This window comes from Dipodomys spectabilis, unplaced genomic scaffold (genome assembly GCF_019054845.1).
Source record: "Dipodomys spectabilis isolate Male_0828 unplaced genomic scaffold, ASM1905484v1 ptg000045l, whole genome shotgun sequence".
Classification (NCBI taxonomy): domain Eukaryota; kingdom Metazoa; phylum Chordata; class Mammalia; order Rodentia; family Heteromyidae; genus Dipodomys; species Dipodomys spectabilis.
This window is the reverse complement of record NW_024870722.1, coordinates 578,677-595,857: the sequence shown is the minus strand read 5'-3', so window position 1 is coordinate 595,857 and position 17,181 is coordinate 578,677. Positions and strand designations below refer to the sequence as shown.

The 17,181-nt window shown below is 42.5% G+C and overlaps 1 protein-coding gene across 4 annotated transcripts in view; it reads left to right on the top strand.

The window, feature by feature from the left end:
- The window catches only part of Nedd9 (neural precursor cell expressed, developmentally down-regulated 9), a 164,444-nt gene that overhangs the window by 137,990 nt on the left and 9,273 nt on the right, over positions 1-17,181 (top strand). For 3 of the 4 annotated variants that reach the window (XM_042678508.1, XM_042678510.1, XM_042678509.1), the window contains one exon: positions 16,655-16,756. In XM_042678508.1, coding sequence (XP_042534442.1) covers positions 16,655-16,756 — 102 coding nt within the window. The remainder of the gene's footprint in view (positions 1-16,654; positions 16,757-17,181) is intronic. The other variant, XM_042678511.1, reaches the window with a different exon arrangement.

Here is a 17,181-nt window from a genome sequence, read left to right as displayed (position 1 = left end):
GGACCATCTCACACCTCCAAAGGAGTGAGTTTGCTTCTGACTTCCTTTCCACCTCACTCAACCTCTGCCTCTTCCTTTTCTTTCTCCTCCTTCATCTCTTCCTTCTGCTCCTTTTCTTGTTTTTTCTTTCTTTTCTTCTCCTTCAGTCTTCCTCCTTTTCTCATTTATACTCTCTTTTTAACAATCCCTTACTGTTGTTCTCACTCCTTTCTTTTACTTCCCTCTCTCATTTCCCTCTTTCCTTCATGCCTTCCCTCTGTCCTTTCCTTGTCTCTTCTTTTCCCTCCTTCCCTCCTTCCAGCCTGTCTTCTTCCATCCCTCCTTCCTAGTGGAGATGATGTGGCTGCTAAGAAAGGGTTCTAACCTTTTGCCAACAGCATCTGTCTATAATGTCTTCTTGATGTGAACGTTGGTGGGGAAGGAGGGGGCGTGGTCATACTAAACTTAAGCCACAACCCCAGAAGATAATTTCCATACAGAAGGGATCAGTTCTAGTTTGGGGTGTGTGTGTGTGTGTGTGTGTGTGTGTGTGTGTGTTTTCAGCAAGTTCTGGAGTTCTTATTTTAGCAGCTCAACTAATGTTTTCTCTTTTAATTTTTCTCTTTGCTGGCTTTACTCATTTCCTTTTAATTTCTCATCTGTAAAATGTTGGTAAGGCCAGTACGAAATGTTCCTAGTCATTGAAGCTGTGGTCTGTAAAAGTCTTTCAACAAGCAAGTGAGGAGGCTGTGGCATTTATAATGAGAGGCATAAGCACAGTGAGTGGAAATGCAGATTCCCACACCTTTGGCTCCAGTTGTCATCACGTAGGTCCGAAGAGGAGTCCAGGAGTCTGATCTCATTGAGTCCCTGCTGAGTCTCAAGGGAGGTAGCCCAGGACCACACTTTGAGAAACCCTGCAGAGGATGATGGACTTGGGCATGTTCCAACCTGGTTATGATTCGGGGCTTTCCATAGTTCAAAATTCCCTCCATGTTGCTACAGACTATGAGCTTCAGAAGTTTTATTAACTATGGATTTTTTTAAACCAGTAGATCATTTAAGAAACAATACAATGAATTATGCCTTCTGTCATTTCAACCTTGCTATCAGGGGAATTTCAGCCTTTACCCAACCTCTTGCAACCCATGCACCGTAACTGACATTCCTCACCCACTAACTCAGCACTGAGCATGAGAATGTGCTCAGATAACCCTTCCCTTAGCAAGGAGACCGTGTAAGTGTGTGGACTCTGACTCTGAGTCATGGTGTTTCAAGCTGTGCATCCTTTGGGAAGTTACTATGTCTTCTCAGCTTTGACTCTTTCATCTGCGATGGTGCAAATAATAAAAAAAAAAAAATGTGTGAATAATCACCTCACAGGGCTATGGAGAGAATTAAGTGGAACAATATAAAGCCCCCGCCATAGTGTCTAATACAGTGAGAGCTTAAAAAAATGACCTTCCTATCACGAGTTAGTGGCCAATGCTTGTCCTCATAACTATGTGGGAGGCTGAGATTGGGAGGGTCATGATTCCAGGCCAGCTTGAGGAAAAATGTTGGAGAGACGCCATCTTAGTCAATAGCTGGGTACTATTTCTCACCTATCATTCTAGCTACTGTGGGAAGCCTAAGTAGACAGATCATTGTCCAGGTATACTTCTGGTCAGGAACTCAGACCCTCTGTCAAAAATAACTAGCACAAAAAAGGCTGGAGATGTTACTCAACAGTAGAGAGCCTACTTTGCAAGCACAAGGCCTTAAGATCAAACCCTGATACCACTGCCAAAATATTTTTTAAAATTTTAACGGCCTTTCCTTTTATGTTTTCTTTCCTTTCTCAGAGTTTGTTCGCAACCATGTTACCTGTGTGTGTTCCTTACTATGGAAAAATAACACATTTTTGATTGCTAGTATCCACTATGCCCTTGGAGCACTTGGCTCTCTGATTCAGTAAGAATTCTGCACAGGCTAGAAAAGAACTCTCAGAGTTATCTGAAAACCTTATACACTGACACCTTTAGTTCACTTCACTGGTCTTTTTTTCATGCTGAATTTTGTCCACAGGGCTGGTTTATCCATTAGGTTTTAGAGGCAGAATGCCCAGGGCCTATGAGAATGTTTGAGACACAATCAAAAGAACCTCTGGCTCCAAGATATTAAACATACACCAAAAAAACCCTGAAAAATAGGAGTTAATAAACATTTAGACAAATAACTAGGAAACAGAGTCATGTCACACTCATTAAATATTCTTAGTGCTCATGTCTATTCTGTGACATTTGAAAACAATTTGTAAGTTTGATTTTTCTCACTTTGCAAAGACTTCTAAATATGCATGGTGACTGCCAAGATTTCTCCAGCTATTCTAAATTAAATGAGTTTCCAATATCGAGCCATTTGAAAAGCTAAATTAGAAAAAAGAAACATTTTCAATGTTTGAAAGGCAAAACTTCAACTTAATTTAAGAGTTTGGTTTGGATTGTAGCCTCTCAAATGCCCCAAAGCCAAAGGCCTATGGAGATCTGAAATAATTAATTTTTCAGCTTCAAAACTCAGTAAAATGGCCATGCGAATTTTCTCATTGCTGCCTCATCTGCACTGGGAATCATGAGTTTCTCTGATAATTCTCTGGATCTGTCGCTTTAATCTGAATTGCAGGGATGAGATTTGTTTTGCCTCCTACTAAAGAACAGTTGGAGCTGGGCACCATCCTAGCTACTAAGGAGGCTGAGATCTGAGGATCATAGTTTGAAAGCTAGCCCAGGCAGGAAAGTCCATGAGACTCTTATCTCCAACTAACCACCAAAAGCTGGAAGTAGAGCTTTGGCTCAAGTGGTAAAGTACTATCCTTGACTGAAAAAAGCACCCAGGCTCTGACTTCAAGCCCTAGTACTGACACACACAAAAAATAAAATAAAGATCAATTGAGGGATAATTGTTAACTTCATTAAGGTGTTTATTATTACAGGACAGTCAGGTAGCAAAATATCAACACATAGATATTGCCTCTGTGAATGAATAAACAAGGGTGAATCAAGAAACAAAGCATGAAAGTTAAGCTAGCCTTTAAATTAACCACTAAAAAGTGATTCTCCTCTTCTAGCCATCTACCACCACACTCTTTCCATCCATGGTCCAGCTCATTACCATGCATTATGACAGGTTACATCCAGTAGTTTCTCATCAGATAAGTCTTTGAGAATGTCACCACCCACTTTCTCCAATAATAACTACTTGTACATAATAAATAGACCCCTTAAGCAAAGTATGACTGATGTAAATTGGGCTTGTGTGGGGGCCTAACTTTTATATGTTTTGCACAATAATGACAGAAAGATTAGTTAACTCTTTTATAGTTATCTAAAGAGAAAATGGTTAGATATAGTAGACCATAACTGTAATCTCAGCTACTTAAAAGGCAGAGACAGGAGTATCAGTTAATGAGAGTACATGCAAAGTATAGGCCAAATGTAATGACTTACACCTGAAAGCTACTTGGGAGGCAAAGATAAGAGATCATAGTCTAAGGCTGGCCTTGGTAAAGGTGTGAGACCTTATCTAAAAACAAACTAAAGCAAGAAGATGGAAGGAAGGAAGGAAAGAAGGAAGGAAGGAAGAGAAGGGAGGGAGGGTGAGAGGGAGGGAAGGAGGAATAAGGAAGGAGACTAGACTTCTACTGAATCTGAGAGCTTCCTTTTCATGTACTATGATTTACCTAGAATACCATACACACATCTATTCTACCTCTGAACTCCTATTCATCCTTTAAAACCCATTGCAGTTTTCATCTCATCTGTAAAGTTTTGTCCCTGAAATCAACAGTTTCTTCCTTCTTGCTAGCCCCATAATATATGTTGTAAATTTCACTGACCTCAGGGAGCTCATGGTCCATTAAAATACCACAGTGGTCTTCTGTCATGATGTGTCATAGTCTAGATTGTGGCAAGTACTGCTTTCGAAGATTTTGAAAAGCTCAACTACTTTTTTTTTTTTTTGGTCAGTCATGGGGCTTGAACTCTGGTCCTGGGTGCTATCCTTCAGCTTGTCACCTCAGGGCAAGTGCTCTACTACTTGATCCACTGAGCCACTTCCGGTTTTCTGGTGGTTTATTAGAGATAAGAGTCTCACGGACTTTCCTTCCCCAGGCTGGCTTTGAACCTGATCCTCAAATCTCAGCCTGATGAGTAGCTAGGATTACAGGCGTGAGTGACTTGCACCCGGTTCAACTAAACTACTCTTAAGACTTATCAAGGTTTCATAATGTCATCTTTAAGGCGCATTTGCTACCTTCCAAAATAGTACATAGCCGAATGTTGACAGGAAATGATTCAAAAATTTGAGCTCAGTCCTCCAGACTCATTCCTAAAAGGTAATATAAGAACCAGAAATACATTTGTTACAATATCTGCACCTTCTTAGACTTTGAGTCATTACAAATTATACACACACACACACACACACACACACACACACACACACACACATAATTGTTAGCTAAGAAACCAAAGACCTCCTTTGTTGGAATCTGAGGCATGGTGAAATCTCATTGCCCAACTATCACCTCAGATACCACTAACAAACTACTACAAATATTAAGCAATATGACTTGTCTACGAACAAGTAAAAAATAGATCGAGAGGAAATGAATGCTCCCAGAGAGAATAAAGTCTAACTTCATCTTACTTTCTTTTATTCCCTATATCTTCTCTCCTCTTTCTCTTCTCTCTCTCCCCTCTCTCTACCTTACCTTCCCCTTTCCCTCTCTCCTCTATCTGTCTCTGAGTGTCTCTCTGTCTCACTGTGTGTGTGTCTCTCTTACACAGCTTAAGAGCTACTTCCAAGACAGGGGGCATCTTCATTTTCTCCATGAATAAACTCAGTAAAGTACCTATATTCCAGAATGCTATATTTCTATATAAAGTCTCATTTAAATAAATTTTTCTCAGTATACAAATGACAGGGCCATGCCGAGAATTGAAATTTCATCTACAATTTCTCTGTTGAAGAATCCAGGTGCATTTTAGATCTTACACAAAACTGGAGGTCCTTGAGCCCAGAAGGGCAGGACATTATGAGCTCACTCTGACAAAGAAAGACTTCTTCCCAGACAAGTCCCCCACGCCCCAAGAGTGAGCAAACCCTAACACCTCCTTATAAAATGAACAAAGGTCCTTTTTGTTTGGTCAATGCCAAAGCTTCAAACTCAGCTGCCCTTTGTCATAAAGCTCATAGATAATGCGCATTTCTAAGAGTGCATTAGTAACTTCTTATAAACCCCTAGCAAGGCCAACAGAAGCTAATCTCCCTTTTGCAATGATTTCATGCTACGTGACCATGCTATCAGAGTGGGTAGGTAAGCTACTGGGCACAGTGTTGTGTTTGACTAAATAGATAATGCTCTGTGAGAACAAGAGAAGTAAAAATGTGCTGATTTTATTTCAGAAGAAAAATGAAATGATATTAGTCAATATTATCTTTTAAACAGACTTGTCAGGGTTCCTGGTGCATAGTACCGACCTTAAGAATGTCAGAAAGCAAATGCGCTTGGTTCTAAGTCATTGAACCCTAAACATGATTGTTAGGATGACATCTTAGAAGTGTTGTACCTGTGCGATGCTTTGGAAGGAGTCCAGGTAGGACACAGCAACTCTTCCCCCAAGGTCAGACATGCCTCCCATAACAGCTACAAAGACCGAGATCCAAGGGGTCCACTCTTTACAAGACCCAACAGAATGTCCCTTTTGGAGACAAAGGAACCACAAGCAATTCTGTAGCTGATTTATTTATTGAATAATTTTTATGATATTTGATTTTCTCATGTATTGGCCTAGTTTTTGTTTTCAGATTCATTGACTGTGTGGCCATGTTAGTGGTGGGCATGAAGTTTCCACTCTTTCCACTATATTCTTCAAGGTGGTTTCAAAGTAAGAGTACAGGAATGACCTTAAAATACCTCTGGGCCTTGGCTCCATATTGGGACATTGTACATGCAATAGCAACTGGGCTTCTCAGAGGCTTGGAGGGAGGGATGTGTCACAGCCTTCCTTTTGCACAGGTGGGCCTGAAGTCTGCAAAGCCAGTCAACCTATGGACATAACTTTCTGCCTCTAGCAAGAGACTGGATTGATATCTGAGCCCACGTCTGTCTGACTCCAACGTTAATGATTTCTACAGCCTAGCTCATAGTTGATGTTGCCAAGCCCTAAAATAAGAGGACATACTTAGACATTTCATTAGCAATTCCAGCTCACCAGAATTCTGGGTGCTAAAAGCTTCCTGATGGCCAAAAAGAATTACAGTCGTGGCTGAACGCTCCCACTTCAGGTCCAAGGAGGAGCAGAAATGTCCAGGAAACTTGAGTTAAGAAACGTGAGCAAGTCCTGCCTCTCTTCAGCTGTGGTCATTTTCAGGGATCCAAAGGTCATTTTGAGGGAAGGTAAGGGGCACCACTGAGAACAGTGTCAAGATTTGTTCTCTCCGCCATGGAAAAATATCATCTTCTCAAAGGGGGATTTCAAATTTCTCCAAATGGTTAACTTCATTAGACGTCATGGTGTTCCCTAGAATGGGTTGATTTGAAAGGGAACCCACAAAGGCATAGGAAACCCAGTTTTCAAGTTGTGTTTCTCACATATGGAAGTTAATTTCTTTGGGAGCATTTCTTGGTGAATTTCTACTAAATCTCTAGTACATGCTTCTAGTCCAAGCCACAGGATATTAAGGAAGGGGAGTGAGTAGCTGAAAAACCACCCCTACCCCTACCCCAAGTTCTCATTCTATTCTCTAAGTTATCTCCCTGGAGCTTTAGTTCTGCCCACTGTGGTGTGAAGTTAGGGTTGGGTTCTCTCTAATGGTCCTTGCTAAAATTTTATGATCCAGACATCCTTATCTGATGTTTCACAGAACGATCACAACTCAAGTCATAAATAAGTTAATTAAGAAAATACAATTTAAAAAAAAACTAGCCGATGTTGGTGGCTCATGCCTGTAATCTTAACTACTCAGGAGGCTAAGATCTTAAGGACTGGGGTTCAAAGCCACCCTGGGCAGGGAAGTCCATGAAACTCTTATCTCCAATTAACCACAAAAAAAAAAAAAAACAGTCAGAAGTCGAGGTGTGGCTCATGTGGTAAAGTGCCTGCCTTGGAAAAAAAGATAAGGGGGGCTGGGAAGGTTGCTCAGTGGTAGAGCGCTTCCTTTGCATGCCTGAGGCTCTAGGTTCGATTCCTCAGCACCACATAAGAAAAAAGAAAAAAGCTGGAAGTGGCGCTGTGGCTCAAGTGGTAGAGCACTAGGCTTGAGCTGAAGAGCTGAGGGACAGCGCCCAGGCCCAGAGTTCAGGCCCCACGACCGACACACACACACAAAAAAAAAAAAGCTAAGGGAAAGCGTCCAGGCCCTGAGTTGAAGTCCCAGCACCAGCCCATCACACACACAAAACAAATATTCCAACTTAAGTTGTCATTGCATGACAATTAAGGTTTGTCAAATCCTTTGTACCTTTCCCTTAGGGTCCATCCCAACTTGACACTCAGAACTGGAGTGTCTTTTAGAAGCTAGAGCCATGTTAAAAGATGGCAAGGGTAGACAGGGTTTGGGATGTGAAGTCAAGAAGGAGGCAGCACTTGACCAGACCTAGGCTCTGTACCCAAGAAAACGTCCAGAAAACTTCCTCATTAACAAGAGCTCCCCTGATGCCTTGCCATCAGTAGCTAAGAAAATGCCTTGTCCTGGAACTCACTGTTGTCTGCCATTTTCTCCTGAATTAGGCTTGACAATGGCCCTTCATGGAGCAGCTGTCTCTCCGTATAACAGCCCCCTTGAAAGCTGGCTCTGGGTTCTGGTACCTGAACCCTTTTCCCATCAGCTGCTCCATCCTTCCCATTAAGATGTGAGAAGTTGGGGCTGGGAAGGTGGCTCAGTGGTAGAGCGCTTGCCTTGCATGCATGAGGCCCTGGGTTCGATTCCCCAGCACCACATAAGCAAAAAGAAAAAAAAAAGCCAGAAGTGGCACTGTGGCTCAAGTGGTAGAGTGCTAGCCTTGAGCTGAAGAGCTGAGGGACAGCGCCCAGGCCCAGAGTTCAGACCCCACCACCGGACCCCAAAAAAAAAAAAAAAAAAAGATGTGAGAAGTCACAGCTTTAGGAGAAAACAACATAAATAGGCATTTGGTTCTCCAAATTCTCATCCCTCACTTCCTCCACAGAGTCCCCAGCCCCTTTAGAGTAATCAGTGAGCATCTTTCTAAACTTCATTTCAAAGTCTATGAGTAGGGCTCTGTGTCATGCTGAACTTATTTAGATACAAAGAGCCTAAATGCTGTGTCTTTAGAGTGTTCATTCAAAAGAATGTTTTGGTCCATTAGGATATTAAAAAAAAAAAAAAAAAAAGTTGTCACAGGCTGTATTCAGCTTTGTCCCAAAAAAGACCTCAACCACTTGAGAAACCCAGACGTCATTTCCCATCAAGTTCTTTCATGTTAAATGCCTCTAGCTGCTCTTTGGCGCTTGGTCACTCCATAACTAAATATTGCTTTAGCACTCACTACACAAAGAGCTTCCTGAACACAGCAGGAGGACAGGCAAGGGGCTCAACAGTCAGAGCTCTGTTTCCACCGACTGGTTTGCCACACAGCGCTGTGTCAAATGAGTCACTCCAGAGCCCTGTTCCACTTCTGAGCTCTCATATATAACTCTTTTCCTCATTTGGAGAAAGAAGCTAGATGTGATTTAGGTGTGGACAGCAAAAGGCTTAGTTCTTGCAGACAAACCAACCATCCAAGTATCTGGGAAGCAAAGTAAATCTCTTTCCAAAAATAGAGGTAAAAAAGGAGCATTAGGGAAGGGTTAACCCCAGACATAGCTCCGGAGGGTGTATTTTTTAGGCCAGACTCCGTTTTTATTATATTGTTGCTATGCAAGTAAATAAATGAGCTCACTGCTACACCCAAGCTGGCCAGAGAGAATTTATAGGGAATTAATAAATCTAGAGTAGGCAACATGTGGCTTTTTCCTCTCAGGGAGAAAAAAGAAGTCAGAATCTTGGATTTTTCAACAGACAAACCTATGTAACTTTCTGAAAATCCACCTCCCACTCCTGGTGGGCAGGCAGTAATGGTGCTGATGCTGCATTTTCTGGAGTTTTCTTTAAATGGAAGGGGTCAGATAGTTCACTTAAGACAAAGAAGTTCTTAGTAAATGTTAGGCTAATGCTTTTTAATGACATTGAAGGGAACTAAATCCTTTCTAATAAGCAGTTTTTGGAAATCTAAAAATTCCTCTTAATGCATGAAACCCAAGGAAATGTAACATAAATAAGTCAAGTAGCTGGTCAGGAAAGGAGAAAAGCAGGAAGCAGTTTAATTATACTTTCCATTATGCCAGGGCAAGGAAATCAGTGACTGCTGAACATACTTTCAAATTCAGACAACCTTGCTCCTAATACTAGCAAGGTTGTAAATGAAAACTGTCATCATGATGGCAGAGTGGCACTTTGAAACGGCTCATCAGTTATCTATCATATTTCTGGAGCACCACCTGAGTTCCCTAGTGCTAGTGCCTGTGGAGGCCACTGGGCAAAGCACTAATGGCTGGCTCCCCACAGTCCTGGCTGCTCCTGTCAGGGATCAGCTACACCAGCCGGGAACCCAGGCATCATCTAAATAGCAGAGGCAAAGGATTGCACAATGTGGATCATTTCCAATGTTGCTTTGCACTGCAGAGATTCAGAGGCAAAGAATCATGGTACACAGAAATGACTGCACAGAATAGTCACAAAAGTTATGGTTAGAACTGTTCTAATTTCTGTGTCCCACGATGGACTTACAAGAAAACCCCTTCCAAGCAGAATTCCTTATTGCATTTAAGCATTCTGTTAAAAGTATGAAAATGTAGGTTGGGTACCAGTAGTCTTCACTTATAATTCTAGCTTATTCAGGAGGCTGGGACCCAGAGGATCGAGATGTAAAGCCAGTCTGTGTAGAAAAAGTCTGAGAAACCCCATCTCCAAAATAACCAGCAAAAAGCCAACCTAGAGGAGGGACTCTATTGGTAGAGCCACACCCCAGCAAGCAAGAAGAGCAACTGAAAAACCCTGAGTTCAAACCCCAGCACTACCTAAACAAAATTAAATATAAATAAAATGTATAAAACTTACGCCTTTATGATTTGGTAAATTTTTGTTGTTGTTGGTTATGAGGCTTGAACTCTGGCCGTGGGTGCTGTCCCTGAGCTCTTCACCTCAAGGCAAGTGCTCTACCATTTGAGCCACAGCGCCACTTCCAGTTTTCTGATGTCTAATTGGAGATAAAAGTCTCAAGGGCTGGGCTGGGAAGGTGGCTCAGTGGTAGAGCGGTTGCCTTGCATGCTCGAGGCCCTGGGTTCGATTCCTCAGCACCACATAAGCAAAAAGAAAAAAGCCGGAAGTGGCGCTGTGGCTCAAATGGTAGAGCGCTAGCCTTGAGCTGAAGAGCTGAGGGACAGCGCCCAGGCCCAGAGTTCAGGCCCCACGACCGGACCCAAAAAAAAAAAAAGTCTCAAGAGCTTTCCTGCCTCGGCTGGCTTTGAACTTTGATCCTCAGATCTCAGCCGCCTGAGTAGCTAGGATTACAGGCTTGAGCCACTGGTGCTGGCAATTTGGTAATTTCTGATAAATACAAAGAGCAGAACCTTGCAATAACCGTGGCTGAGGTTTAAAGGTTTACTTTATGCCAGGAACTTTGTGTTCTGTGTCTAATTCTAACATTCACAATATCTTAAGAGATAAATACTATTAGTTTCATTTTACTGATACAGAAACAGGCCTAGAAGGATAACTTCTGTGGCTGTCATGGTCTCATGGCTACTGCAGGGTAGAGCTGGAATTCTGGTCCAGCTCTGCCAGCCCAACTGATGTCATCATACCTAGTTCTCCTATGGCTCTGTCACACAGATTCTCATGACATGACGCCATCACATGCCTTTAGCACCAAAGCAAGCAAGGCATAGGTTTGTTTTTTTAATGTTCTATTTCCCTTCCGATATCAATGTAGAAAGAAGGCTGCTTGTTTTAGTTTCTTTTCTCCCCAAACCCTCTTCCATCTGTTTCTGGCCTGTGGCTGAGGAGGTGGGAAAAAAAAGTCAAGTGTTTGCACCACCTGCTGATGGTGCCAACCCGACATTGTGGATTGGGGCTGTTCAGATCCTCCTTACCCTGCCATGGTGATTTAGCCACATGAAGAACATTCCTCATGATTTCATTTTCTCATCCACATCTAACACTGAGTCTGCTTCCTGGGCTCCCTCACATGCCCAGTGACACCACTTATGACTGTTAAGACGGAGCTCTGTCTTTTGTACCATGGACCCTACTCAAGTTCCTAGAGCTGCACGAAACTGTGTTTATTCTATAAAGGGAGACATTGTTTACATCCACACCATCTTGCTTAAAACCCACTGTAGTCAAGGCACAGTGGTGACCCTGCCATTGATGTTTCAATGAGTAAGAAATGGTGTCGCTGACCCCACAATGCTAAGAGAAGAAAAGAGAATAGAGAGGCACAATCGTGAGTGAGGGCACAAGTGAAGAGCACTGTTAGAGATGCACAGATGTCACTCTCCAGGAGTTGTAAGTACCTCCTGATACTGCAGGGGATCATTCACCTGGTGAGGGACGCTGGGCGAGAGAGGCATTCACCATAGCCTTGGGAATGGAATTTGGTCTAAATATTAGGGAAAGCCAAAGCCAAAGACTGAAGACTCTACATTATTTGATGCTCAAGGATGTGCAGAGTGGTTCAGTAGTTCCTAAGGAAGGAGGGCAAAAAATGCATCGATAAAGATGGAGGTGAAGACAAGCAACCCCAGAGACCAGAGACATGTTTAACTTGACCAAGATTCTGTTTTCAAATTTTGACTCAGTCCTAGCAAGCCAGGGTTTCTCGGTTTTCCTGACAATTTGAAAGATCTGACAACATAGGAAGCACTGGAGGAGGGAACAACTGTTAGCTTGAGAAGCCTCACTATCTCTTTTTGGTAGGATGTCTCACCATCACAGAAAGCCCAACCATTTCTCCCCTGTACCTTAGTTGATAGCCTCACAAGCACGAGTTGTTTCTACAAGTTCAGACGAACTGAACCTGGAAGTATCAATGAAGAGCACCAAGGGCCTTTCTTCTAACCCACTGACTCTCTCTGGTATTGGTTCTCAAGGTCATGTACTCCAGCCACTTGCTATCCATACAAAGACCCTCTTCTTGAAGTTTGAGGATGCATTGCTCTCAACATTATGAGTCATGAAAATACAGCCATCCCTCTGATATCTCCGGACATTGGTTCCAGGCTCCTAAGGAGTCCCAGGACCCTTATTAAAAAAACAAAAAGGAAAAATAATTTTTGCTTATACCCTCATCGTGATCTCCCATAGACTCTAGATCATCTCTAACTGGCTGATAATATTTGATGTGTAACTAGCTGTTGAGGGAGGAATAATGAGGGATTTAAAGCCTGCACATGAAAGCTTTCCATGTATTTTCCACTCCAGATTGGTTGAATTCATGGGATGGGTGCAGAGCCATTAGAAAAACCTCCCCAAACAGCCTGTGTGCCCAGGATCTGAAGCTCAAAATAGTGTGAATTAAAATCCATTAGTGTGAGATTGGGAAAGCTGAGGTGGTTTTGCTCATTCTTACATAAATAGATTCATCAGAGACCTAGTATACCCTTTATCTGAGGTCTTTTAGTCCTACTGGGCCAGGGCCCATGCCTTGGAGATTGACTGATGGACTCTTTTTCTTTTCTAAGTGTTTATTGAGCCAGTGAACACTGACTGAACATGCATGTATAGTATGTTGTTAATAATTCATATGAGTTGATAAAAAGTTTAAAGAAGAGAACAAAGAAAAAAATTGCATTTGTAGCTCTTCCTGAAGTGTCTGTTTTGAGAGTGTCCTCTTGGTTGCCAAGAGCAGTATAGTAGGTATACTAGTATACTAACATCTGAGCATGGCTGGACTCCTCCTAGGGACAGAGACAGAAAATCCATCTCTGACATAGAAGAGTCTCTGGGGGTGAGCAAAACACGGTTGCAGTAGCATCTGGCCCCCAGCAGACCTCACAAGTGATCCCCCTCAAGCAACACTAATGAATTAAGAGGTCAGTTTGGTAATTTCCAAGGTTAAGCCCTTGTAACTATAAATAAATACATAGAATGAAAGGAATGCAGAAAAGGAAAACAAACAGAAAGAAAAAGGGCAGTGAAAAACCTGACTTGATTTCATTGAGCGACTTCGTTTTAAATGCCTTTTCCATTGCAATTCCTTTCATGCTTGAGCATACAACTACCCTAGAGACCTCTTCCAAACTTGAGGTCCCCTTGGAGTGCCCCTTGGCGGAGGGTCGGTAGTTATAGGAAGTTAGGGTACAGAGAGAAAGCAGAAAGAATTTTGTGTGCTACTGTCAGGCATGGAGAAAGAAGTCTTAATGAACCACACAGCTGGAACCCAAGGGACAGCTCGCTCGGTCAGCACTTTCCTCTGAGGAGAGAACACACAATTGGCATGAAAGTGACCCCAGCCATAGTTCAAGATAGAGAATGTCCACGAAGAGACTTCCAGTTCCCGATCCGTTAGACATCACAGCTCAGATCACTAAGTGTCTCGGACATGTCTGACCAGATGCAAAACGTCAGTCCCACTTAAATGTCATTTGTGGGCCCATGTGAATTTTGATTGTACCATCATCAGAAACATTGCAATCTGGGGACGTTGTCTCTTCTTGGCTTTTTCCCTCAGTGGTTTGCACCATCTGGTTCTTTAACTGTATAAACAAGGAAAATGACTGGTTTGGAATGCAAAGTCTTTAAAAACCAGATGACCACAGGCATCCTTTAAATGAGAAAGAGAGCAAGTTGGGGTTCTGTGACATTTGTCAGGAAGTGAAATGTTAAACACCAAGAAGTATGAATGCCCTCTGCCCCAGAAGGTCCACAAAGGTTTTGCTTGTGACTCTTTCTGAGAGTCAGGCCCCATTTATATTTCCTCTACTGCCATTTTCAAACACTAGTACAACCCTTCCCCCGCCCCCCACCACCTCTGCCCCCTCCCTCCTTTACATGAAAGTTGAACAGTTCCGGTGCACTTCAGCTTTGCTTCTCCATTCCCTTTATCCTTAAATTGGCACCCTTGCAGAAAAGCCACTCTTGGAAACTTTCAGACTGAACAAAAGCTGCATTGTGAACAGGTTCTAGTATAAAGCCACAGTATAGCGCTATAAATAGAGAGCTGACGAGATAGACTTCGTGAAGATCTTCATTTCTTTCCTAGACAATAGCAAGTACGCGCGCGCACGCGCACACACACAAACACACACAACTTGCAGAAGGGCTTTAGGAATGCAGCCTGCTTTGCCTTAACAAAGGGCCTCCTGCTTCAAAAAGGAAGACTTGCTGTGCACAATACAGCAGCCATTGTGGAGAATGGTTCTGATGATCTATGCCAACAAACCTTAAAGGAATAGGCTCCTTTTTTTACAAGACAGAAAAGACTTGATGGAAATGTTGAGTGCATACTAATCTCTTTTACTTTCATTTCAAGAAATAACCAATTGTAAGTGACAAGGATTTAGAACAAAACTGAACTGGAGCATTTTTGAGCCCCTGGGGAGCAGAGCATTGGTGCATTTGGCTGGGTTCCACCCACTGTAGCAGAAGATGGACGCGGAGCATACTTCACACAGCTTCAGAGGCGGCCTGACCAGGCTCCACATTAGAGAAAGATAAAAGATGAGCATTTCCTAGGGAATGGCCAACTCTTCCTAATTTATAATGTCTGTTCTCAAAAACATCTTGGCAATATTTGAGAATATTATTAATAATTGGGGAGACATTTAGGCAAAGAAAAGAGATGCTGGCAACTTAGAATCCCTGGGAGGATAAACTATATTTCCAAAATGTATTGTTTAAGTAGTGTCTCTACCTGTGCTTAAGAAACCATTGTAGTATGTAGAGAGGAAAACAAGAGCCTGCCAGGTGAGATTCATTTCATTGACTCAGATGCCAGAGTCAAGGCGAGTGCATTGAGTTTCTGAAATCCCCAGGACTCAGGAACTGGTGGCATGTTTGTTTTCCTGTGGAAATGGAGAAATGAGAGGTGAGGCTGTTGTAAGGCGAGAAAACAAAGAAGTCACATTCTGAGAGACTGAATCGGGAGTCTTTATTGTAAAGCCAGCGACCACAGGTAGACTCCTGTCACAAAGACCTGCAGCCCCTCGAATACACTTACCACTGTTAGAAAACTGAGCCATGCAGGCAGGAGAGGAAAGAGAGAGCAGAAAACAATACCAACACACCAGCTCTGTTCCAATGGAGATCTGAAGTTGACCAGGAGGAGATCCAAAAGACAGCACACAAGCAGACAGGAGACACGTGGCATGGCGAACCTGCACCTGAGCTAGTCCAGGTCTAAACAGAGTCAGGTCAGGGGGCAGGGTCACGGGGAGCTTCAGAGTTCACCACACAAGACTGACAGGTCCAGTAACTTATTGTCCAAGCCCCTGCCTCTGCCTCGAAGAATTCAAGCATGCCCATCACCTGGGGAGCTGAGACTTCCCTGACTCCACCATGAAGACACGATGACCCAGTTAAACCCAATTCCCTATCATCTACCACATGGCCAAGACAGCACAGGTTAGATTCAGCATCCCTACTTCAAGGCCAGAGGACTGACTTCCTGTACCAGTACTTCTGGTTCCGCATCTGGAGGTTCAACCAATCGCCAATTACAAATGCTTAGGAAAAAAAAAAACTTACATCTGGGATGAACATGCACTTTTTCCTTATTATTCTTTAAGCAACACAGTATAACATATCTACATATCTATTGACAGAGATAGCTTATACATTGCACTTCTAAGGACTAGAGTGTGCGCTCAGGTTATATGCAAATACTGCACCATTTGCCATAAGAAACTTGAGCTTCCATAGATTTGGCTATCTATAGGGGATCTGGGAGTCAATCCCCTATAGATATCTAAGGACAATTGTATTTTGTTTGTTTCCCAAGTTAAATTGGAAGCTCTTGGAAACGTATAGGACAGCACTGTTGAACATCTGCTTTGCTTCGTGAAAGTGCTCTGGTGACCCGTGGAATTTTAGTTCGAATTGCAATAATGATGCCAGATGAAGAGTCATACTGGAGAAGGCATGAGAGGAATTTTAAGTGCCCAAACTATTCCTATTATGCACTTTACAAAAGTTTTGGAGCCTTTGGCTGTTCCCATGGGGTCATCTAGGTCTTCCATGATTTAAACACCAGTCTCCTTAAAGTACATTTCAAGAGTTGATAAACTTTGAGATGATTCTGTTAACATTAAGAAAGACAACAGGATAAACTCCAAGATGATTTTGTTAACATAAAGAAAGACAACAGAGGGATTTCTAGGACTTGGTCAATGTTGGAATCTGAGTGGGATATAAGTTTACTAGTCTGGTGTCTTCTTGTCTGCTTCCTTTTCTCCTTCTTTCTTTCTTCTTCTCCTTCTCCCTTCTTCTCACTTCCCTCTTTCTCTCCATTACTCCCTTTTTCTCCTCTCTCCCTTCTTCCTTCCTTCTTTCCTCCACCCTTCCTGGTTACACGAGAGGGATGAGTTCCTGATTAGGAAGCAGGGAGATGCTTACAGCTCTGTGTTCTCACCCACAGGTGGTAACCCCCGTGCGGACCGGCCATGGCTATGTGTACGAGTACCCAGCCAGATACCAAAAGGATGTCTATGATATCCCTCCTTCCCACACTACTCAAGGGGTATGTCATAAGAACACAATCAATGGAAAAGAGGGGTTCTTGGAGTAGTATTTCTTCAGAACAATAGAGGGACATAAAGTTCCACAAATTGGGTAGAGTTTCATATGAGGCTTTGTTAAAGTTGTCAATCTAGGAACCATGTTAGCAATATTATCTAAATTATATTTTCTGGATTTGCCTTACCAAGAACTCCTAATCTGTTATCAAAGAACCCTTCTTGATGCTTTATCAGTTTATCATTTTATCTTAGGAAGTATAAATTTTACATTCCAAGTTAAAGTACATAGTAGGGATATATTGTCATTTAAGATCATTTTTGTATTCGATCTAAATTGAAGAATGCAAATTTATAAAGGAAACTTCTGTCAACCACCTACTTAGGAGATAGAATGGTGCCAAGGATCAAGTCTGTTCATAATTTGGCA